General features: G+C 43.5%; 1 protein-coding gene and 1 long non-coding RNA gene across 4 annotated transcripts in view; one reads left to right on the top strand and one right to left on the bottom strand.

Moving 5' to 3' along the window:
* The window catches only part of TRPC5 (transient receptor potential cation channel subfamily C member 5), a 99,037-nt gene that overhangs the window by 59,483 nt on the left and 15,146 nt on the right, over positions 1-24,408 (top strand). For all 3 annotated transcript variants that reach the window (XM_048070614.2, XM_067004963.1, XM_048070617.2), the window contains 4 exons: positions 1,061-1,397; positions 4,285-4,424; positions 8,459-8,781; positions 13,166-13,361. In XM_048070614.2, coding sequence (XP_047926571.1) covers positions 1,061-1,397; positions 4,285-4,424; positions 8,459-8,781; positions 13,166-13,361 — 996 coding nt within the window. The remainder of the gene's footprint in view (positions 1-1,060; positions 1,398-4,284; positions 4,425-8,458; positions 8,782-13,165; positions 13,362-24,408) is intronic.
* Positions 18,010-22,501, bottom strand: LOC136791852 (uncharacterized). The gene is made up of 3 exons (XR_010834734.1): positions 21,780-22,501; positions 20,935-20,998; positions 18,010-18,695 (listed from the first exon to the last, which is right to left on the bottom strand). It is a non-coding gene; the product is annotated as an uncharacterized lncRNA (long non-coding RNA).

Genomic DNA, 24,408 nt, shown 5'->3' with positions numbered 1-24,408 from the left:
GTCTGAAGATCTCCAAGGAGGAGACTCCACAGCCTCTCTGGGCAGCCTCTGCCAGCGCTCAACTTCCTTACGATGGGTTAGAAATCAAATACACAAACACAGTTGTCTTGATCTTGCAGACATCTCTAATTAGCTCTGGGTCTGAAAAGTTCTGAAAATCATGGGGCTGCCCAGGTATAATCAAGAACATGAAGTCTTCTGGCACAGGCCAGAAATATCTTGGCTTGAGTTTCTGATTCCAAAGGCTGTTAGGTATTAAAATTGTCAGAAGTAGTTGCAACCTGAGCATTTGTGGTATGGAGTCCCTGAGATGCAATAAATCGCTATCACAAAGCTGGTTCTCACAGAGTGAAAGTCAACTTTCAAGCATCTTTTTTTTTTTTGCCAGTGTGATCAAAGGTTTCTTTTTGCCTCTGCTTAATCTCTTACCTTCTACAAGCACTCTCTTAGTAACGAGGCACGTTTACAAACGTGCTGTCCTGCTCCCCAGCAGATGTCACCTGGCTGAACTTTACATTACTGCAGGCTGTCTCATGCCCAGCCCGGCCCACACGCACATATGCGGGCATCCTTACACAAATCATGTGTAGCACCCCACACGCTTCTGGAGACGTCCTCTCTCCCTCTCTCTGACACACGCACACACACAAACACAGAGCTTTACATCTTTTCCCTCCTGCCTTGTCTTGTAGTTACTTCTTAAGATGCTGACAGTGATTCGTTTGACACAGTTGAAACCTGAAATGTGCTGAAAAAGCAGGGGAAGAGAAAAAGCTAATAGGAATTTTAGTTGTAGCACCTTTGCACGAGGCTTTATGTGTGGTGGGTGACTGATAGGATGTTTCAAATGGAAAAGACCTCATAGAAGAAATCTTAAATCCTGTGAAGAAAAACAGAGGGAAGTCTCCCTCCTTTTTTCTGTCTGTCCCTAAAATATGTTCTCCTGCCCCATACAAGCCCCAGGTTGTACATGTGGATCTGTGTGGGCCCTGACACATATCACAAGGGGCAGCACGCATGAAGTACCAGCCTGTAATAATCTTTCTCTTCTCTTCCTCAGTTTGTTGCTCAGCCAAACTGCCAGCAGCTACTAGCAACGCTTTGGTACGACGGTTTTCCAGGATGGAGGCGGAAACACTGGGCAGTAAAACTCTTGACCTGTGTCACCATCGGACTGCTGTTCCCTGTGCTATCTGTGGCATACCTGATTGCACCGAAGAGCAGGCTGGGACTGTTCATTAAAAAGCCATTTATCAAGTTTATCTGCCACACCGGCTCGTACCTAACCTTTCTCTTCATGCTCCTGCTGGCATCGCAGCACATCGTCAGGACCGACCTTCACATGCAGGGCCCGCCTCCCACCATTGTGGAGTGGCTGATCCTGCCCTGGGTTCTAGGTAAATGAGAAACCCCAAAAAATCCTGAGCCACAGTCTCCTGACTCGCGCCCATGGCAACTGTGTGGAGACTCATTCCTGAGCTCAGCATCAGCAGCGTGTAAAGAGATTTGGCAGCCAACTTCAGTCACTGCAGGAAACAGCTGGGCTCCTTCTGGAACAACAGATCCTGTTGGCCTAGGGCTGTTCTGCTGTTCGTGGTGCCATCTGACATGCCTTTATAGATGACCCTGAGTAAACCTCAGCAGGCAGAGCTCCCTCCCTGCTTCCCACATGCACTGTGCAAGGAGCGGGTATAGGAATTAGCTTCTGGGTCATGCTAGTGACAAATAATGTCACTTGAATGCCGGCTTCCTTCTGCTGGTACGTGGCAGGAGGCAGAGCTGAGGACTTGCCTCTGCTTTTGCCTTCTCGCTGATCTGCACCAGGACTCAGCATGCAGGTACCTGGGCTCCCAAACAGCCTGCAGGAAAGCAGAAAAGGGAAGATAAATCTCATGCTGCTTTATGCCCATGTGCTGATAAACACTGACCAAATCAATATTGATTTGCCCTAATATAAGCAGAAGAAGAAGGGGCTGTCTATTATGAGCAGGTTAAAGCTGAGGCTGTTATTCTGGTCTGGCTTGGGCAAGCATAACTGAAGAACAGGGGTGTCCGGGTCCCCCAAGGGTAGGAGGTACAGGTGAGGTGGTGAGGTGGGATGGGAGGAAGTGGATAGAGCCACTGAAGAAGAAGGGACACCTCTCTCAGCAAACCTCAATCTCCAGAGCTCTCCCTGGGGCTCCTCGCTGCTCCTCATGGGTCCACCTCTGCATCCCCGTGCCTGCTGGCTCCTCTCCTGGGGTAACACCAGGACCCGGCTCCTCCTTTCTGTGGTGGCTCAGGATCAGGCTGGTTCTGTGCCAAGCACGCCTAGCTGCTCTCTGTGCCAAAACTAAAATTGCTGATGGAAAATGCAGAAAGAAAATTAGAGTTGCAAACGTGCTTACAAATCACTTTCCATCCCGACCCAGGGCATTTTGCTCTTTGTGTAGCTCCATCACAACTTCCAAATGGTAACTCAAGCCTCGTTACCTTCCTAGCCTGGCTTATGGCACTGAGGTGTACGTGTTGGTAGAAACTTAAGCTGAGAAGGTTAAATGTCTTTTCTGATCTTAGGTGATCTCTGCACTTTATCCTTCACTTCACAGTTTAAATTGAAGGAAATGGTGGGCACTTCAGCAAAATTGATGTGCAGATGAAAGGATAATCCATAGAAAAAGAACTTTCAAAATAGCCTGTCACCGTTCTCTCTTCTTATTTTTTAGTTCCTTTGTTTCAGATACATAGGGATGTTTGGGGATTGTTGATTAAATGGGAGAAATTAGAGCAGTTTCACGAGATTAAAGGTTATTATTTATGAAATATCTTCCACTATAAAAGGAGAGAGAGAACAGGCACACACAGCATTGCTGTAACTATAGTAACCAGCAATGATAACTCACTATAAATACAGCATATGAGTTCTTCAACAGGCTCCACTCCATTGATTTATTTTGTGTTTTTGTGTGCATGCAAAGATTTGGCAGCTGTTAGAAAATTACCTTATTGGCCTTGACATTATGCTTGCCTGACCATTGACTTGCTGGCTGGCAGCTGAAGAGCTAAGATTGATACCTGGATGTTTGCAGCAGTTCATTTCAACATTATCTGCTCTTCAGGTTGAACTTTCAGGTCCTAAAATTGAGCTGCAAGTGGCATTTCAGTGACCACTGTGGTATCCTGTGGTTGGGTATGGGCAGCCATTTGGGTAACTGTAGCAGTAATATACTTTGAGGTATATATTTTTTTTCTTTTCACACATATTTCGGGTCTTCAATGCGAGGATATTGTAAACTGGCTAGTTCAAAATACCAGGGGCTCTGAGGACATGCTGAGAAGCATGGTGATGTAGGAGCCTAGCTGCCATTTGCTTTTTAATTGGACTTAGGCTCTCAAAAGTACTTAAACAGGTCTTAAGTAAAGGACATACGAGTTGCTTAAAATGAAAATTTTATGCCAGATAATGAACTACAGAAGCTCACCCTTACCCCTCTAGCAGCAGGGAGGAATAGTGAAGGTTAGCAAGTGCCAGATTATTATTCAAATTATTACCAGAAGGCATTTCAGAGTTGAGATGATGGGCTCTGGCCATATCCTTGAGAACAAATTTTCACCTCGCAAAACCCACAGCCATATTTGACATTAGGTGAGTCATTGCTGAGAGATGTGATGCCAGGCTGCAGTGCCCTTTTCCATGCTGAGTCGTACCTTTTTTTTTTTTTTTCACAAATACTCCCAATGGGCTTTCAGTGCAGCAAGATGTATAAATGCAGTAACTGAGCATAGAGAATGAATTCACTTCTTCCTTCTCTGGTGTGATATTTCCAGGTCAGGGAGGAAATATACTGGTATGCAGAAGCTGGTACCAGTGTCGCATGTTCTGCAGAGAAAGAAAAAAATCAGTACTGTCCAACTGAGCAATGAATTACTGTGGGAGCAGACAATCTATGGGAAAAACATAACAAATACAGTTACTTAAATAGTTTATTCATATAAAACAAATTTCGTCTGAGCCAATCCACTCATACTGGTTACAATTAACATATGTTTCAGGCAGCCTCCTTGTCTTTGTATCTGGAGCCCTGCATAGGAAGCCTAGGTCTTTCTCAGATCTCTCTAGACTGCATTCCTAATGGAGTTGTAAAATGCCTCGTAATCAGCATGATTTTACTTGTACAAGACAGGAGGGATGAGGCATTTTTTCCAAACTGTTAATTTATAATTGTCTTTTCACATCACATATGCACAGTAGTTTAACGGCAAATAATACCTTCTCGTGACAGTGAACTCTCTTTCTTTCTGCAGGTTTTATCTGGGGAGAAATCAAGGAAATGTGGGATGGTGGATTCAATGAGTACGTACATGACTGGTGGAATCTGATGGACTTTGCGATGAACTCCCTCTACCTTGCAACTATCTCCCTTAAAATTGTTGCCTATGTCAAGGTACAGTAACCTGGGCAAGAGAATTTGTAACTTGTTTCTGAGAACTGCAGTATATGGGATAGAAGCTATCAGACACAAAATTACAGATCAAAGAGAAAAGCTACTTTTCAAGCAATCCAGTTTTGAAAATTCACCTGGAAAGTTTATTAACTTGTGTGGAGAATGATCTTCCTTCCCATCTCTACTCTTTGGTTAATACTGACATAGATTGTGTGGGCATTGCATAGAAGTTTCCAGACTTCTGTGCATTTTGTAGCTACTCAGTTGCCAAAGATATGTTTTGTTTTCCGTGTTGACATCTTTCAACAATGCTAAACTTCACAAAAGCATGATTTTTAAATAAAACAGTAAGGAACAATAAGAATAGGGTTATCTGAAAACATCTCGCGCCAAGATTTATAATATGTAGTCTGTGAGCCCCAACAGATCTGTAGATTACTTATCAGGAGTCTGTGAAAAGCCTACCAAGAAAAGCACACCTGCCGGTAGGGGGCTTCCATCTGATGTAAAGGAGTCAACTTCTCTTCTTGAATATATTGGTTTAAACTGTAGGCAAGGAGATGACAAAGGGGCACGCTGGAGCTTTAGAACTATGGATTCCTCACTGTCATGTTACATTTGTGGTGAGAGTGCACATCAGAGCTCATCCTCAAAAGCACCTTCCACATCTATAAATTTCTGATGCTCCAAGTTAGCATATGCACAGGTTTTGAAGCCAGAGGATCGCCTGAAGCGCTTTCTCTCTGTCTCTGTTTTTCAAAGACACAGACAACACACAAAGGGCCTCCTGCAAAGCTCCTTATGCAGTGGCTGTCTTTGACTTCAGTTGGAGCTGCGTGCTTGGATGGCATCCATCTCCTGAGCCTGATTCTTTTCTTGATGTGAATCAGCTATAAATTCACTGCAGTTAGTGGAATTACACAGGTGTAAATCAAGTAACTATAGTCTGCTCCTTAGCCTTATGCACTTCGTAGTTCTGCTGTGCTACTGTGTAGGTCTTGCCCAGGCAGAAGGGAACTACTTCTTGTAGCCCACTCCTAGAAACCAGGATAAGCACATCCCCAAAAGCAACCCTGTGTAGTCCCCCACCCCGAAGCTTGTATGCAGGCAGAGGGGAAAAGAGTTGAAAATTTCACAGAGCTCATTGACTCCAAGATGGGAATGCTCTTACATAAACCCTTCTGCAAGCAGTCCTGCTACGGAGCCTTTTTAAAATCCAGAAGGCTGCATAGTGGTGAGTTGGGTTTTCAAAGGAAAAAGCTTCAAGACAGTTGCTATTCCCTGAACAGGCAGCTCTGTGACAGCATCAAAGCAGAAACAGATTACGTCTTTTTTCTCCTAACATTCAGAACCAGTGAGGAAATTAGAGACTTGAAAGGTTGGTCTTTAAACTGTGAGCAATACAGAAAATACTGGAAATTGTAACATTCATGAACAAATCCTAAAATGTTAACAATCTCTTTCTTTCTCTCTCTCACACACAAATTACTAAAAGAGCCATGCATCCACAGATTTACATGGTCACACACTGAGATTTAAGCTCACAGCCAAACTACACATAAAAAGGAAGTACAGCTTTGTTTATATACTTTGCAAGAACTACAGAAACACACAGGCTAACTACAGAGACCTATATGCCAGCACAAAAAAGAATGCTTACAGGAATGTATCCATTTGAGTACAGATCAAACCCATTTGGATTAAACCTGGCTAATCTGAGGTCTGGTCCTGCCAAGGACCAATGTCAGACCATTCCAAGAAGTGCAGAAAATCTTACATAGCAGTAGCTCTGAAACAGCATGCCCCCTGAAGTTCCCTTCTGACCTACGTTGCTTAAAGGTTGCAGTACACTCTGAAACATGAGGATTTAAAACATAATGGTTTCAAAATCTTTTGCAACATGACTTAGAAAGGTTTTTGTTATTTATAGAACAGCCCAGGGCTGGAAAAGGCTGGTATACATGCCAGTATACTATAGTCTAATGTTTCTTGGAACTTCAAAAGATTACATGGACGTTTAGCTTTCTGCCAAATATCAGAAAAATAAATTGCATACCGACACTAATGTTTTCCATCCTTGTTTTTAACTGGAGACTTTTTATCCCCCGATTTGACTGGTTCCAAGACCTGGCCTCAATATTATCTAGTAACAATGAAATCTTCAGCCTAATTATAGGGCAAAAATGCTTTCTTAATCAGTTTTCATTTGCTGCATTGAATTATGTAATGAGGAAGGGTAAATGTGACTGTCTGTTGTAACTTACTTGTACTACTCTGTATACATTTCTGCTCTTTTTCATCTTCCAATGCCTAACCTGAACAACTCCAGTCTTTTCAGCTTCATTAGATACTGCTGAAATCTCCGATTTCTCTGTTACCTGTGGTGCTGAGCTGTTCAAAAGTGACTACGGTTTTCCAAGCAAGGATATACCATCACTTTATAAAGGGCCAAAATATGACCCTAACAAGTTGCTTTAAAAATAGATGTGAGATGAAGAAGAGCTTTTCACATTCCTTCACGTGCTCCTACCCTGGCAGAGAGCCCCAGGGCTGCTGCGTCCAGCCAGCATGCAGAAGAGAATCGCGAACAAATGTGCAAATCTGCTCCCTAGGCGGGGAGGCTTGCTGTTCACAACCACCCACCCCTACTGTTGGTTATCGGCAAAAAGTTCTAAACGTCTGCTTGTTTGTAAACATTTTAAGACCCGTCTTCAAGTCAAGTTAACAAAGTCAGGCCTGATGTTCATGGAATAGGCAACGGTTCGGAAATGTCAGAAGCAATCAGAGGTCGCATTGAAATGCCTTTGTATTGTGTCTCAGCTCCTTCATACGGAGGAATAGTTGGAAACATCTACTTGCTTTAGCTGCGTCCTTGAAAAAAAGTGAATTAATTTATTGGACCGTCAGATTTATATGTAAAGTCCCTACAAACTCATCTGCCAATGTGATATTGATACCATTTCCTTTTGAAACATACAAAAAAAGATATTAAAGAGTCCTAAACACTCTTAGCGATACTATTAGCAATATAATTCTAAGTGCATATTTTGCCTTTTTATACATGTTAAATGAGCAGAAACAAATGCTAAAAGGATAAATTATTCCTTGATGTTAAAATGTCTTTGACTCCATTCTGCTGTGGCAGTGTAGCTAAGCCAGAGAAGTTACATTTGTATAACCAGCTCTTTCATGGTACCTATTTGCATCTGGCTGTACCTGGCTCAGATAATGCTTCTGCTTTTACAGTTACATTACAAACCAAGTTAATTTTATAATTGAGGTGCTCAAATGTATCCATTATTTTGGCTGTAATTAGGACTTCTGCTTTAGGTACTTTCCGAAAATTGCCATGACAAATTAACTAATAAGGAAATTAATACGAAGACAGCATTTTGGTTCTGGGCTGTTGGCACCTTTTTGAGATTACATTGGAGGGAAAGCATCCACTTCTGGTGTTCCATCGTTCATTGCTTTCCTTATTCCCTTCTTTCATTCTCATTCTTCCTGGAATTAGCAGTGTTTTGAAGGTGCAGTAATATTTAGGGGGAAAAAGAGAAAAAAGATAATTGGAAATGACCTGAACCTGCTATGGGGCAGTCCAAACCCTTTTAAGTGTTTAAAGAGAAGAAGATCACATGTGAACCCAAGGACCTGCATTACCCACAGTGAATTCGAAATTCAGAAGGCCTGTTATCTAAATTTAGGCTAAGTACAGTCCATATACCAGAAACCCCTAGAAAAAAGCTGGTCCCACTAAGCTATTCATATTGGGGGGGTCTAAATCTGTAGGAAGTTCATAAGAAGGCTTCATTAAACCTAAATCTCTGCCCTGATCAACTCAGCTTTGGTCCTGATTCCTGAATTCAGTGACTCCTGAACTGACACTTGGGAGTTGAAAAGCACTTCTTGTGTCACCAGTACCTGGTTAGTATTTATTTACAGGTAAAGCATTAGTATTAGCAGGTGTGAGTGTTCGAGTTGTCTGAAAATCATGACAACATAATTCACTTTTATACCCTTGTTATTTCTTTCAGTATAATGGTTCTCGTCCAAGGGAGGAATGGGAAATGTGGCACCCGACTCTCATCGCAGAAGCCCTCTTTGCAATATCCAACATTTTAAGTTCCTTGCGTCTCATATCCCTGTTTACAGCAAATTCACACCTGGGACCCTTGCAGATTTCTCTGGGACGCATGCTGCTAGACATCCTTAAATTCCTTTTTATCTACTGTCTGGTGCTTCTGGCTTTCGCCAATGGACTGAACCAGCTTTATTTTTATTATGAGACCAGTGCCTCGGAGGAACCCAACAACTGCAAGGGGATCCGATGTGAGAAACAGAACAATGCCTTCTCCACGTAAGATGTTCTTTCCTTTATGATTTTAAGGGTGACTTACACTGTCTCCTCTCTTACCTGCCCTTGCGTGTTGTCTATCATTGTGCCGAAAGTGTCTTTATTTATTCATTTGCAAATATCAGGTGAGCTGCTCAACTGTGCAGGAAAAGTGTGAGTTAACTGGGGCAGAGAATTCTGCTGAGCTTTGCTGTCACAGAAGGGCTTTTAGGTCTGGAAGTGAGAGACGATCATTTTAGTTCTGGACCAAAAAGCTTTTCTATGTGATCCTGCAACTGAAATTTTATGATGGCTACGTACAATTTCAGGATATTTGAGAAAGCAGGTATCATGTTGTAGTATTTGTTTTGTCTTATTCTGGAGGAAAGGGGGAAAAGCTAAACAAAATGTAGAAAACAAGGGATAAACATATGAAAAAAAACGTATTAACAAATAACATGACAGAGCAACAACAGTCTCACCTAGGCCATTTTTATACACACGAGGTTACAGGCTTCTCTGATTCTCTTGCAGTGGGGTGAGACTAAAATCACATCAAAATCCATTTTGCTGGAAATGCTGGTACTGAGAGGTTGGCATGGAAATTGCTGTGCTGACAGCTGGCAGGGCTGAAAGACAAAGCACATGCTGAAAAATAACATGAATTGTCTTTCTGATCTATTTGTTTTAATTACTAATAGTGGAAATAATTATAATAATCAGCCCCCATCCGATTGTTCTTGCTGGTTGCACGGTACTTAAAACACAAAGGGAAGAGAAATAAATAAAGCACCGTCTAGAAAAGGGCCTACGCCCTGCAAGCAAGCAAAACAAAACTGTTGTCCACCACGTCAGGCAAAATTAAATACAACTTAGCGTAATGCCCAATAATTCTCCACCCTTCTTCAGCTGAAGGCTGGAGGTTAAAAAAGGATTCGTGTCATTTTTGCACTGTTATCAAAAGCAAATGATGGCTGACACCACATTGGAAGAGGGAAGACTCCAACATTGTCTCTGTCATTGGCCCTCCTTACAAGAAGGGGGAGATTTTCCTGGGATAAAGTCCAGCCTTACAAGAGCCTCATAACCAGAGAGTCCTGGTAGACCATATGTGCTGCCGTTTCCACTGCAGAGCAGGAACACCATAGGCTTGATTAATTTTCTCATTAAACCCATATATATCTGGAGGAAGTGAATGGAACTGCACTGTGCTAATGAAAAACAGAATTAAAGACTCCAGTCTTTTTTCTGTTTTAATTGTTTGGAATGCCCCAGAAATGTGTTGTGCTGCCCTTGCGAAGGAATTAAATAACAAATGCTATTCCTTGATCTGCATCCATATTGACGGAGCAGCCAGAGGGAGAAATGTTTGGCAAGCACAATGTTTGTTAAGTGGCAACTTCTAGCTCGGGAAGGGTCAAAACCACAAAGTTCAGGACTGGAGTGTGCCTTTCCCTAGAGCTACACTGAACAGATGTATTCCAGTTCTGCGTTCTGGTTCGAACCTGTCTCCACTGCCAACCAGTTGTTTTACAGACTTCACTGTTGGCAGATTAGTGGAGCAAGCAAAAACAAGATTTGACTAAAGAAAAAGATGAGCAGGAAGAAAAAAAACCCAAGAACAATAACAAAAACAACAACAAAAAGATTCTCAAGTAAGTAAGAAGGTACAACATCTTGAGAACTAGAAAGGATACAGAACCACTTAACAGAAAGTGTGTGGATCAGCTTAAATGCAAACCACAATTTCTCCCACCCTAACATGCAGTTTGAGCCCCCCTGCCAAGGAGAATGTAGCACAGGAAGGAAACTGAGGGGGCTCAGCCTTTATGACAGAGGTTTGTTTAAAACAAAATCGCAGTGGGAGGGGATCCATTAGGACTGAGGTCTCCTGGCAGGGGACAGAATGCTCTGCAGTTACTTTTTTGTTTGAGCCTTGCTTAAGAAATTTATTTAACATGTTCTTAAAAGTTTAAATAGTTGTTATTAACACCCCCAGTACAAGCTGACATTTGGCCCTTGAGCAGACGCACAGCATGGGTGAATGGCTAAGAACGAGCAACCTGCAAAACAGAAAATTACATTGTTGGGCTGGGGAGAGCAAGCATGACTAGAGTGAATTCAAATCAGAGCTGGTGTTACCTCAACTTTGCTCGTAGTTCATCCCTAATGGAAGAATAAATATGAAAAGCTTTCAATCAGTCCCCTTTGATTCCTACCAGCATTTCTAGGCAGACACACAATAAGATCTAATTTTGTAAGGGAAGGAAAAGCAGGACACTGTTCGCGTTTGTGCAGCTTGTTTAAAATGTGACGACTATTTACTGGTGCATTATTTCCTATTACTCCCAAAGGAAGGGTTTCATATTTTTTTGGTGAGGAAATTTTCTGCATCGCAAACACAGATCACGGAAAAGTAATATTCCTTTGTGACAGCAATGAGGTGAAGACATGAATAATTTAAGTTTTTATGGTGTGGCTTAAGCATCCCTGAGAAAGCAGCGTGTCTCCTGCCTAGGCAGGCAGTTTGAAAGTATGTTTAGCACTGTGCTTCTGGCAACTGCAGAAGAGAGAAGAGAGAGAGGAAGAGGAGGAAGGGGAGGACGAAACCACTTGCACCTTGCTGTCTGCAGAGAGCTCACTGGAGAGTTGGGCTGGCAGCTGGGCTGAGCCCCACCTGAACAGTGAAAAAAGATTGTAGTTCTTGCCTGTCATTAAACAAGGAAGAAAGACTTAAGTCTTACTTCTGTGCAAAGCTGCAGAAACCATTTGCTGTATTTCTCAGCTGTGACTACATGCCCACATGTTAATATATTGGCCTTAATCTGGGCACAGTTACACTCCTGGCTGTAAAACTGGGAGTTCAAGGCAATGCACTAAGCACTTCTGAGACTGATTTCAGTTTCATGTAAGCATGACAAGGACCTCCATTTCTCCTGAGGCTACACCCTAATCAGTACTTTCACCATTAATAGTTAAAATAAGTTAAAAGATAGCAAGCACTCCGCTATTTTTAATAGCAAAATGCTTAGCATTCTTTGCTTAATCCTTATTTTACCATTACCTCACTTATTTAATAACCCTAACAGCCTGACTTCTGGGAGAAAGGATGTTTGCTTTAGAGCCTTCGTAATTTTGGCCAGTGAAAAACGATGTCCACAAAGCACAAAGAAACTAAATCCCCATATAAAGCATGGGGCTATGTGAGGAACAGATGCCTGGAGAAGCCAGGAGAACAGATTCCTGGTATGTTAAGTAAGGTATCCGAATTTATTTTTATTGATTTTTCTAGTAAGAGCATTTGAAAATATCTACTGACCCCAGGCCAAAATGGAAACTCTTAAACAGGCATATAAATGTCATTTTTTGATGATATAAATGCCATATTTTGGAAAGCCAAAACAAAGAAGCCCAAATAGAGCAATTATTTAGATTGCTGATTATGTATTTGACGTGATTGCAAAAGGTCACTTGTCTCTGGCTGAAGCAAACGGAGACCTGGGATGATCTCATCAGCTGTAAAGCACAGGGGGGTCAGGTCTAGTTCATCTCTGGATGGAAGACTTCAAAAGAAGAAAACCTCTCAAGCTGAATTAATGCGATGACTCCCTTTCATCTGAGTCATTACTGATCAATTGTTGCAGCATGATACTGAGGGCACTGCTCTGCGGTGGGTGGGAGCTGCTGCACAAACAAGAGCAGCATTTTCAGCCACGTGCAGTGCTGTCAGGCAGGGTGCTAGCAAGCTGGCCTGGCTCACTTGCAGTCCGAGTAATTGCAAGCTGTTAGCCTACATCAGTGCAGAAGGTTCAAGAGGCTGTGATTTCTTGCATCTCCTCCCTCGTGATGCCTTGTTGTGGCACGCAATTTGGTCGTGCTGTACTTGAGCATGGGCTCCGTGAGCATTTAGTTTGCAGACATGTTAATGATGCAGGCACTGGTTAAACAGGAGAGGTTATATCTCTATGTAACAGCAGTGTCACTCCATGCCAGTTTTAATTAGAGTGAATATACCGGGGTTCTTTTTGCATGTGTGAACATTGGGAAAGGGATTTGTCATTTTTTTTCACAGCAGTTAGGCTCATTGCATCTCACAAGGATGTGATTCTCAGCCAGGTAGTGGATGTTGTTGATGTGATGCAACTCTTCCAACGGGTCACTGTAGCTGGAGTGCAGACTGCCTCCCGGGGAGAGTAAAAGGCTGTGCTGAGCAGTTGCTCCGTGGCATCCCAAGCTCCCGATGTTGATCCATTCCCACCTGAGTGCTCCCAGTGCTGGAGTGCTTCCAGTGCCACCAACAGAGCTCTCACATGGGGTGACACCCAACCTCAGCACATCCAGAGCTCCTAAAGGCATTGATTTCCATCTCCCAGAGCCAAGTAAAAATCTGTGTTTGTTTTTCCTTCAGACTTTTCGAGACTCTCCAGTCACTCTTCTGGTCTGTGTTCGGTCTGCTGAATCTCTATGTCACCAACGTGAAAGCCAGACATGAGTTCACAGAATTCGTTGGAGCCACTATGTTTGGAACCTACAACGTCATTTCTCTCGTCGTGCTGCTGAACATGCTCATAGCCATGATGAACAACTCCTACCAGCTCATTGCTGTAAGTTATCTTATTCTCTATCTTTTCGCGTTCGTTTTTCCCCGCCGTGCCTCATCTGTTTGCCTTGTAGCAAGTGTGTGTCTTCTGGGACACTGGAGACTGCTGCCCCCACTCTTTGACAGCAGATAGTTGGGATTTCTACTCACTAGCTTGAATCATGCTTGTGGAGGAGGTTTTGCTCTGTTGTAATGTTTCGTATCTGGAAAAAGCTTATTACCTCTGAATTGCCCTTGTCTTCTCCTGTAGACTAACCTTACTTATCACTTTGTCATTAGCAGCTGATTTGCTATGTAGCAGAGAGGGCATATAAAGGGAAGCCTTTCTGCTGCATTTTAGTCCATTTGTTTTTAACTTGCTTTTTTTTTTATTTGTATATTTTTCCCCCCTCTCCTATTACTGCTTTCTCATTTGAAACTGTGTGTATGGGGCACCCAATCTGCAATTTCTTATTCCATACTCTTCCCACTGAAATTAGATCATTTCCATCTGGAACTGCAACTAGTCTCTTGGCAGCTGACTCCCTAAACCTGTAATCTGAGATTCCTGGGTAGCCTCAGCGCAGGATGAATCTGAGCTGAGGCAGCTCCAGGCTGCCAGTTGGCTGTAGAGCCAGTTTCAAACTTAACTTTATCTTCATACAAATGTTCAAAACTGGTCTCTCTACTGTAATCTCATTCCATGCGCCTAAAAGCCAATCTGTACATTTATAATTACATTTTGTCAACAGATTGAAAACTAAAGCAGCATGGCTGTGCATTTTAAGGGTCTTTAGGTAAACTACTCAGAAACAGTAAGGAACAAAGCTCAATTCTGTGTGCAGAGCACTTAAGGTAAACCAGTGGGCACTTTCTAAAGAAGAGCTGATAAAAAGTGACATCAACTATGAACAGAAACAGGAGTTACAAAGTCATTTGTGTCCTCAGTTGGTCACTCAGAAGTACAGGCAGAGCAGAGACTTTCCTTTGCATTGTATGACTGCTGGATTTACTCTAGACTAAGGTGGAGGAGACATCCATCTTTTTCTCAAAACAGAGAAAAAGAACCTGCACCAGCTCTGCTACTGCTTCTATTCCCAACTTCCTGGGGAAACCTATGGGTGAACTCCTTTGCTGACTGAAGCACACAGAGAAGACCATTGAGTTGTCTGCTTGAACGGTTTCCACAGCTGCTGTTGATTACCTGCTGATTCAAGCGGCTCCTAAATTCAGTTATCTAGTCAAACTGAGCAGAAACCCAGCCAAATCGGTGATACTTTAGAACATCTGATCTTTATCACGTTAAAAAGTATGAGAAAAACTGGACCATTGACCTTCCAAAGGAGCAGGAAAGCAGCTTATCACAAAGGCAACGCTCCTTTATCAGTCTGTTTCAATGCTTTAAGTGCTTTCTCTTTGTTCACTGCTACTCCTCACATTCCAGGGAGACTGGAATGAGGGGCAGAAAACAAAGATGTTCTCTTCAGACATTTTCTCCCAGTCCCCTTGCTTTATTGTCATCAAACAGGCTTGTCACTGACACAATGCCCAAACTTAAGACTAGCTGAAGAATGGAAGTATTTGTTATTCACTGGGATATAAACCACTCATCCTTCTTTTCTCAGAATAATTTGAGTGTTGCAATGACACATTAGAAACAATCCCACATCTTAGAGAGACCCATCATAACAATTAACTGAAGTGACTGGTCCAGAGCATGGAAGTCTGTTTTTTTGGAAGTTTTTGTATACACAGCATTTGGGAATAGTGAATTCCTTCATCAGAAAGTACTGCTTATGAGAGACCTGGAGGTAAAGGGCTGGAATCACCAGGCATAGCCTAGGCATAACAAGCAACTCGGCGTGCAGCGTGAGGCCCCTGCTCAGAGTAACAACAATGAAAATGCTCTGGGATACTTCTTTGTCACTTAAGCTGTCATACTGCAATTGCTACTGAGAGCAGTGACATTTCTCGGGAAGACAAGAGACAGTCACTTCCAGCCTCGGCTGGGGCACTGCATGCTGCTTTGTTTTTTGAAGCTAACATTTCTGCGTGCTCATAACATTCTCCCAGGGACAGGTTTTCTTCATGTGTCTTCTAAGGGCAAACATCAATTAATTTCTTCCCTGAAGAAAACAGCTCATTAATAAATGTTGAGCTTTACAACTGTGGGTCATTTTTTAACCTCCTGCAATCAGCTCTCCCCTTTCTGAATCACAGTAGACAGGTTGCTAAACAGGGCATTTCCTCCTCCTGATGTTTATATTACATTGAATACACATTGAATGACAGCATCCCACCAGGGAGGGAGGAGGAGAAAGGGCAAGATACCCTTGGAGTGGGGTCTTCTTCCCAAATACAGCAGTAGAAAATCTTTTGCCCTGTGCAGGACCACAGAGAAATAAAATGAGCTAAACATCAGGAATGACAGCACACCATTGCTTGTTGATTTCCCAGCAGCTGAGTGGTAAGAACATCTCAATTAATTCAACTTGCTAATGAGCCAGTGGCACTGCTGCAATGCAAGCATTCTTTCTTCCCTCCTTTCTTCCATCTCTCACTTCATAGCTGTTCTATCGCTGACACAAAGCCTTCAGGCTTGCTGTTCTCTGTTGTCTCATATACACACAAATTTCTGCTGTGAAGTCAGAGGAAGGAGAAGGCAAAGCTGTTCCTGCCCTTGGTCATGTCTCCCTGGTATGGGATTTGGGCTCGGTAGTTCGTTAAGTACCACAGGCACGTGGTATGAAACCACTGCATATCTGTGGAAGGCAAAGCAAGGCAAGCAAAGAGTAAAACATGCACAGAGCTTTGAGGGATTCCTGACTCACAGAAGAATTTTTCTGAAATAATTTTGTTGTGTGGTTTTTGTTTAGTTGGTATTTTTTGTCACTAAGCTATTTCAGACTTCAATACACATATTTTATAGGGGTACCCTGAAGCCATTTTGATACTGATTTTTTTCATGCCATACCGTTGTCAGTAGCGGATTATGGGAGCCACTATGTTTTACTGAAAATGCAAACAAAATCCTAAGGCACAATGAAATGTCCACGCATTGTGGGCTGTTTCAATTTGGGAAGATCAGAATGTTCTATACAAGCAGCACAGAATGCAATTGGATGTTATGCACTGCTGGGTCTCTCATCTAAATACCTTCCCAGACGTGACAGAAATACCATCCCCTGATGAATGCAAGAGGAATGTGTCCTGATGACAAGAGGAAGGACAATGGGACTTATCTGAGAGTGGCCAGGTGGCTCCATCACTCATAAGTAGCATAAAGTAACAGAGTGGGTAATGAGCACATTTTATGTGATAGGCTGTTTCTTATAGGGCTGCCACTTGGCTGTGTCTGAAGTTATACAATCCTCCTGCCAGTCTTTTTTTTTTTTTTTTTAAATGTGCTGTTTTTTCAAAACACTGTGACAGTGGGTATTGTGACACCCAAGCACGCATGTCTTCTAGAGCCTGAAGGTGCAGGTGCATTTTTGGAGTTCTGTGATGCAAGTGCATTTTGCAGGAAACTACCAATCGATATGTATTTTCTGAAAGCATGTTCCTCACGCACACATCCACCAGAGTCTGGAAAGCCACACAGGAATTTACTCACTGGGACCGTACAAACAGTTTTGACTGTGCAGCTGCAGGAGCAAGGGGAAGCAAGATCAATGGAAGAACAGGAACTAAGACTCCTTCAGGAGGGAAACCGTAGGGCTGTGATTTGGATTCCAGGTGGGTTAGAGCGACAAGTGACACACAACAGCAGTGCAGCACCAGGCATCCCACTGACATTAGGGAAAGCCGTAAGCCCTTGCAGTTTCCAGAAGTTTTAGAGAAGAACAAAGATGCTTAATGCCTCAGGAATAGCACTACACCAAAGCAGGTCTGGGAAAAATGGCCCTTAACTACTGCTACCATGCAGGAAAGTGAAGGTGTTACTTCTGCATGCTTAATTTTTTCTAGTGCGTCTCTGAAGGTAGTGTGTGACCAAACTGAGAGCTACCAGTGTTGATATTGGAGAAATGAGGACTTTGGACACCAAACGAGGAGTACAGGTTTAAATGATAGAATGAAACAGAGTGAATTAGCACATGTTGTGGAGAAGAAGAATGAAAAAGATAAGTATGGTGTATAGCAAAACAAAAGCTGTATAGTAAACAGAAACAGTTGGTATGTACAGCTAAAAATAAGCGATCAGTTTTAGGAAATTGATTTTCAGTGTAGGGGTGCTGTACATGGAATTTTCTTCATTTTTTTTCAGAGTAGAGAGCTTAAAAATGAAAACACAGAAGAGTATAAAAAAAATCCAGTTCCCTGTGCCATTGTTTCCAGCATGACTTTGGATTTTCCCCAGGAAGGAGTATCGAACTTCTCTTGATCTACAATGAGAAATAAATTCCTCTGGTTCTCTACACCAGCTGAAGTCCTTCACCACCGTGGCAGTAACTGGTAGCCAGTTTACTTCATGACAGCTGCAGAAATTCCCTTCCTCACAGTGATCTGTGATCCTTCGAGCTGTCCAAAACTATTGCACCTCCTCTGCTGACGTGAACTGCACAATTACTACTTGGTGTTTCTGCTAAGGAAGAATTTTACAAATCACAAAATTTAATTCAAGATGCAGAGCTGGACAGTCCCTGCACATGGCAAGGTTTGGGATGGTGGATTGTCCCCCTGTAGAGGTGAGGCCAGCTCCAAAGCCCAGACTAATATCCAAGCTCTGCTAAAGCATCAGGAAGTGTTAGTCTCACAAGAGCCATTCAAGAACCATTAATTCGAATTTCTTAAGAGAAATTGAGATGTGTTTGGTTTTGAACTCTGTCATACAGCAGGAAATGAAATTATGTGCTTGTTGTCAATATGAGCTGGGATTAATAATTCATCTTGAAGCTTTTTACAGAGTAACAAAGCAACTAGGCTCTAGAAAGGGAGTTAAATGACTCTCCTTTGGTTTGCCAGCTGAATGAAGTATCGGCATTTGTTCCCCAGTTTTATGGTCCTCAGGTGCGCCAGCTGGCTGCTGCACACATGCTGCTGTCACTGCTCACCTACAGACCCCATGTCCTGGGTGCAGGCAGTATGCTCAAGCCCTTCCTTCAATCTGGTGTAACTGTAGTCATCCAAATCTCAGTTACCGCGCCCTCAAAATTCACCCATCTCATCAGTAACAATTAATTAAATCACAAATCCTATTGAACTGCTTCAGTGCCTTCTGCGACCTCTGGACAGGCAGATTTCCATTGCTCTCCAGTTCCCTCTTTGGGAGCTCATATGGCTTTTGAGGAGTGGGATTGATGCCCAAGGCTGGGTGCTCTCTGGAACTGATGACGGGGTGCGGAGGACTCCCAGTAGATTTCTGTTTGAAAAGAAGGGAAATAGATCTCAGCGATGATGTGCTGCAATACCGCCATACAGTGAGAGACCAGTGTTTGGAATTAGCCCCGGAGCCTTGCTGTCGACTGGCAGGCAGCTTAATTGCTTTTTGTTAGCAAGCTAAAGTATTCATTTGAAGGTGTAGAACTGTTTGTCTTTTTGCTGGCTTTGGCCTAATTACATATAACCCATGGACTTGAATCAAGTTGTTAATATTCATCTGGTGTTTGCAGAGCCTCTAAATGGGAGCACTCTCTATGCTCTGACTTCATATTCTGCATCTTTCTTCTGTTGTTAGAGCAGACAAAGCTAATTTGCCATCCTAGGGCCCGATCCTTGCAAGCCCTTGCTCATGTAAGTGTTGTTAGCAGGATCAAAAAGATAAAGCTTTCTGGTGCTTTTAATCTTTTTTTTTTTTTAAAAAATATATTTATCTGACCCCGTGTGCCGCCAGGGCCAAATCACCTGGGCGTTATTCAGAGGAGTGGAAACATGACATTTAAGTAAAGACCAAGATCTTCAAGTTTTGGGGTGACCCCAGGGTAATTTACGATATTATAGGGAATTTGCTGGCCCTGGCGTGGCTGGGTTTTGTTTCCCCTGATGTACTTACCACGCCAGTGCCCCACATGACAGGTCAATAACGCTCTGCCCATTACATCGAAGCAGCGCAGCGAGGTTCGCTCCTGCTACATGACAGAAGCCGAAGTATCCAGATGGACCCACACAGGTTGCAGCTCCCTGCATTAGCCCATCTTTTATTTAGACCTGACAAGCTCAATTAGCATTATCTCGTGCTTCTGCACCAAGGGGACTTCTGTTAAGACGGCAGAGGAAAAGGGAAGAAGTGGAAGATAAAGGAAAAATGTTTTTGAGGAAAAAGCAGTCAAAAAAGAAAAGGGATTTGTCTGTGGAGAACTGTCACCTGATGGTAAGCAATGGGAACAGCTATATTAAGACTCCCCTGAAATATGACTTTTTAGATTCTAGTCACAGAATCACAGAATCATCTAGGTTGGAAGAGACCTCCAAGATCACCGAGTCCAACCTCTGACCTAACACTAACAAGTCCTCCAATAAACCATATCACTAAGCTCTACATCTAAATGTCTTTTAAAGACCTCCAGGGATCGTGACTCAACCACTTCCCTGGGCAGCCCATTCCAATGCCTAACAACCCTTTCAGTAAAGAAGTTCTTCCTAATATCCAACCTAAACCTCCCCTGCCGCAACTTTAGCCCGTTCCCCCTCATCCTGTCACCAGGCACGTGGGAGAATAGGCCAACCCCCACCTCGCTACAGCCTCCTTTGAGGTACCTGGAGAGTGTGATAAGGTCGCCCCTGAGCCTCTTCTCCAGGCTAAACAACCCCAGCTCCTTCAGCCGCTCCTCGTAAGACTTGTTCTCCAGACCCCTCACCAGCTTCATTGCCCTTCTCTGGACTCGCTCGAGCACCTCCATGTCCTTCTTGCAGCGAGGGGCCCAAAACTGAACACAGTACTCGAGGTGTGGCCTCACCAGAGCTGACTACAGGGGGACAATCACCTCCCTAGCCCTGCTGGCCACACTGCTTCTTATGCAAGCCAGGATGCTGTTGGCCTTCTTGGCCACCTGAGCACACTGCTGGCTCATATTCAGCTATCAACCAGTACTCCCAGGTCCTTCTCGGCCAGGCAGCTTTCCAACCACTCATCTCCCAGCCTGTAGCTCTGCTTGGGGTTGTTGCGCCCCAGGTGCAGGACCCGGCCTTGGCCTTGTTGAACTTCATACAGTTGGCCTCAGCCCATCGGTCCAGCCTAACCAGATCCTCCTGCAGAGCCTTCCTGCCCTCGAGCAGATCGACACACGCACCTAACTTGGTGTCATCTGCAAACTTACTGAGGGTGCACTCGATCCCCTCATCCAGATCATCGATAAAGATATTGAAGAGGACTGGCCCCAGTACTGAGCCCTGGGGGACTCCACTAGTGACCGGCCTCCAACTGGATTTGGCTCCATTCACCACAACTCTTTGGGCCCGGCTATCCAGCCAGTTTTTAACCCAATGAAGCGTGATGTTAGTGCTTCATGGATTTCCTCTTCAGCACACTGCAATATAGCAAGTAAGTTCACGCTAATTATATAGGTGAAACAGGATACATACAACTCCATCCAATTAAACAGAAAGATTTTTAAGAACCTGGGTGCTGTGCTGCAGGACCTCAGTTGCAGTTCTGTACTTACGGAGTCACAGTGTTGTCTGGTGCAGTTCCCCACAGCTCCTCAGCTGCACACCCAGCTCCAGAATCTGGGGGAGAAATAGGGACTTCATCTCTTAAATCAGTGCTCTGTGCATGGCTCGAGATTCAGTTACGGGACTTGAGCGATCTCATACCTTCATAATGGTTTCCTTTCTTTTGCCTCAAGGATATGTTTAAACAACCAGAATATTTAGCTACAATTTTTCATTTTTGAGCAATTTTTCAAGTTTTGGCAGCTCAGCTCGTGCGCTGCATTTAAGTGACTGTGCAAGCAGGCTGCTGTCTGGAGGCGTCAGACACCGGCTTCTCCCACCGGTGCTGTGACCTTTACAGACTCAAGAACAGACACAGTCCATCTCCACTCCTCTGCTGAGGGTGGGCAGTTCACAACCAATGATAAAAGCAAAAAATACCTGAACAGCTGTGCGTGGTTTCACTGATTAACTATAAAAGTTTGGGAATTATTATTTTATTCTTCATGTTACTTAAGGAAGGATTATGAAGGCTATATATATATATTTATATAAAGAGGTTGTAAAGTCTAACAAGATACTGAGCCTTGATCCCTGAGGCCTGATTCAGGGCAATTCCTGCAGAACATGAAAACAGCTCCCAAAGTCAGACCAGTGATGAATTTACTGTTGTTGCTGCCTTTCTGGCCAGCTGGATGTGGCCAGATATCCTGGTACACATTTGTATAGCATAGAAGCCAGTAGCAAAGAACATAAAATGTACTTTGTGAATATTCATAATCAGAGCTCAGATCTGAAAGTTACAAGTGGCCTTATCTAAATAATACGTTAAATAAACTGCTAGAGCTGTAAATACCTTTGGGAATAACTGACATCGCGTTTCCCGGTTGAAATCACACCCTCTTAATGGCGCAGGCTGGATCCTGAGATCTGAAACTCACAGGTGGACCCTAACTGGGATTTTGCTTCTTGGGACTACTTTCTCTTAAAAAGAAAAAAAAAAAGGAAAAGAAACAAAAAAACTAATGAAGACAGCTACAGAGAATTATGTGATTCTCCTTGATATCTGGCTCTCACCAGTCTAGCAATAAAATTCAAGACATTTCTTCATCCTTGGAAGACTCTAATCCCAGGTTGCTTTGCTATGCAGAAAAAATAAGCTGTGATATTTTGGAAATAGCAGGAGTAGAGATCAGGCTTTCTAATTTGCCACAGTACTAAAAGTCACCAGTGCTCAAACACTTGGGGTTAGACATCCTTTTTCAGCCCCCCATTTCTCCATGGGCATGTGCGAATTACTTGATTGTGACCTGGCTGGAGGTCGTTAACATTATCAGCACAGATATCCGCCTTATCTCTCTGACTGCCAACTTGAAAAGAGGCTCTTATCAGCTGGAGATAAGGGAGAGAGAATGGATGGCAGGAAGAACAAAGCCTTGGTGATATCTCTCTCATTGTTTCTTCTTGCTGAGTTTTTTTTAGAGCACTATTTGTCTACACGACCTTCATACAGCTCTGATTTATTTGACTGTTAAAATAAAAGCTGAACTTTGCTGGAATATGACTGAAGAACAAAAAGGAGTCAATTCAAATAATTTAACTATACTAAAACCAGCACAATGCACAGCTCTCTGCGTTTCCTCAGATATAATATTCCCTGGCCTTCTCATTAGCCATCGCTGTTTCCATCCAATGTGCTGGTGGGAGATGAAAGGTAATTGATACATATAACCTACATACGTGGTGGAATGGCGTGCACTGCAAGCTGTAATAACAATGTTAATTATGAGTATCTTCTGCACCCAGCCGATATAAAGAGCCGAGCTGCTAAGGCATGCATTTTCCAGGTACAAGCAAACTGATTCCCTGGAGCTGGGCAAACCAGCCACACTGCGGCATGGAGGGACGTCAGAGGAAGTCGTGGTCAGCGCATCAGCAACGTTGCTGGGCCTTTTCTAACAGCTCCAGAGCGTTTCTGGGGCAATTCCCAAGCACAGAGGGAAAGTTCCCAAGAGGACTTCCCATAAACATCTGTAACTGGGAGCCATGAAACTTTGCAGAGTGACAGTTACCTTGCTGGGAAGTAACATGTGCCTGGGGAAAGCAAGTAGCTAATACTACGAGGCAGTAAGATTTATATGCTAAATCCTTGACAGAAGATTTAATAGCCCCTAAAGCAGGAGATGTGAAGATAGATAGCTTACATTCGATGTTCCTTAACAGCAATTTAAAACATTAGGACTACCATTTCTGTGAACCTGGGGCTTCCAGGCTTCCTCCTGAGATGGAGCTGCCACGATGCGCTGCAGCCGCAGCATGCGCTGTCCTGCTTCTGCCTGACCTTGACAGCTGGACCCAGGAGGCTGGGGGACGTTATTTTGGATCTGATGCCACTTTTTTGTAAGATCTGGCCAGAGCAACTGGTGTGCTTGGACACAGATGGCATTTTGCTGCCCTTCAGTGCACGGCTGCCCTACCCGCTTCTGGTGAGTGCTGCCCGTTAGCTTTGTGCTGTGCTCACTAAGGCGTCTTGAGCTTGGGCACTGCAAAACTAAATCTTTCCCCAGTTTCTCTTGTTAGCATCTTGTTCTATGGACTGTACCATGACTGGGCTCCTCATCTAGCTTGCAAATTTTAAAGGCTTGCAGTCCCATTGATGGCTTGTCTGGTATGTCAAAATTTATTTATTTTTTCCTCCCGTGTGCTGTGTTTGATTTCCCCACCCAAGGGCCTCGCTGCCTCCTGCATTTTACCAGATAAGGCTTGTTCTTTTCTGAAACCAAGCCTTTACCTGTATCCTGGCCCAAGAGTTCATTTTTCTTGTACCCCAGAGTCCGTATTTATGTGCATTTCTTCGAGACGTGCACACGTTTCATGAACATGCTTTTCCTTTCCTGTGCTGGCAACAGGATGTGCGCAGCAGACCCAGCTCCCACGCATACCGAGCACCCTGTGCTTTCCTGCTTGCTGTGGTTTGCTCAACAGCTCCCTGGCCACGCAGCTCCCCACCCCAGAGGTCTTTCACGCCTTAGGTGCTGGGCTCTGTCAGCCACAGACCCGTTCCCCCATTGCAAATGTCCTGTGGCTGCTCAGGACCCTGCTGTTCTGCCTGGTGCACTGTGATTTCGCACTAGAGAGTAGTTTCATCTCTTCTTTGGCTGTCTCATTCCCTGTTCTAATTGCTTTTTCTAATGCTAGATAGTCCTCCTTTAGCAATTTTTCTTGTATTATTTTTGAGATTGATCCCATTAAGTTCTTATCCTTCAGCATGTCATCCCCAGCTTTGAAAGCAAAGTCATTTGTTGTCAGCTGCAGCTGAATTACCTGTGCATTAATTGCCTTTGTAGGTCCCAGATTTCGCTCACAGATGATTTTTTTTCTCTGTATGAAATATTCTTATTTGAAAAATATTCAGCGCCATTTACCTCAAATAGCCTGCTTGGGTTTTTGCTGCTTGCTTCTCTGAGCTTGCCATTAAGCCCCCA

This window comes from Anser cygnoides, chromosome 13 (genome assembly GCF_040182565.1).
Source record: "Anser cygnoides isolate HZ-2024a breed goose chromosome 13, Taihu_goose_T2T_genome, whole genome shotgun sequence".
NCBI lineage: Eukaryota > Metazoa > Chordata > Aves > Anseriformes > Anatidae > Anser > Anser cygnoides.
Note: the sequence above shows the minus strand (reverse complement) of the source record. Positions and strands in the feature narration are given on the sequence as shown.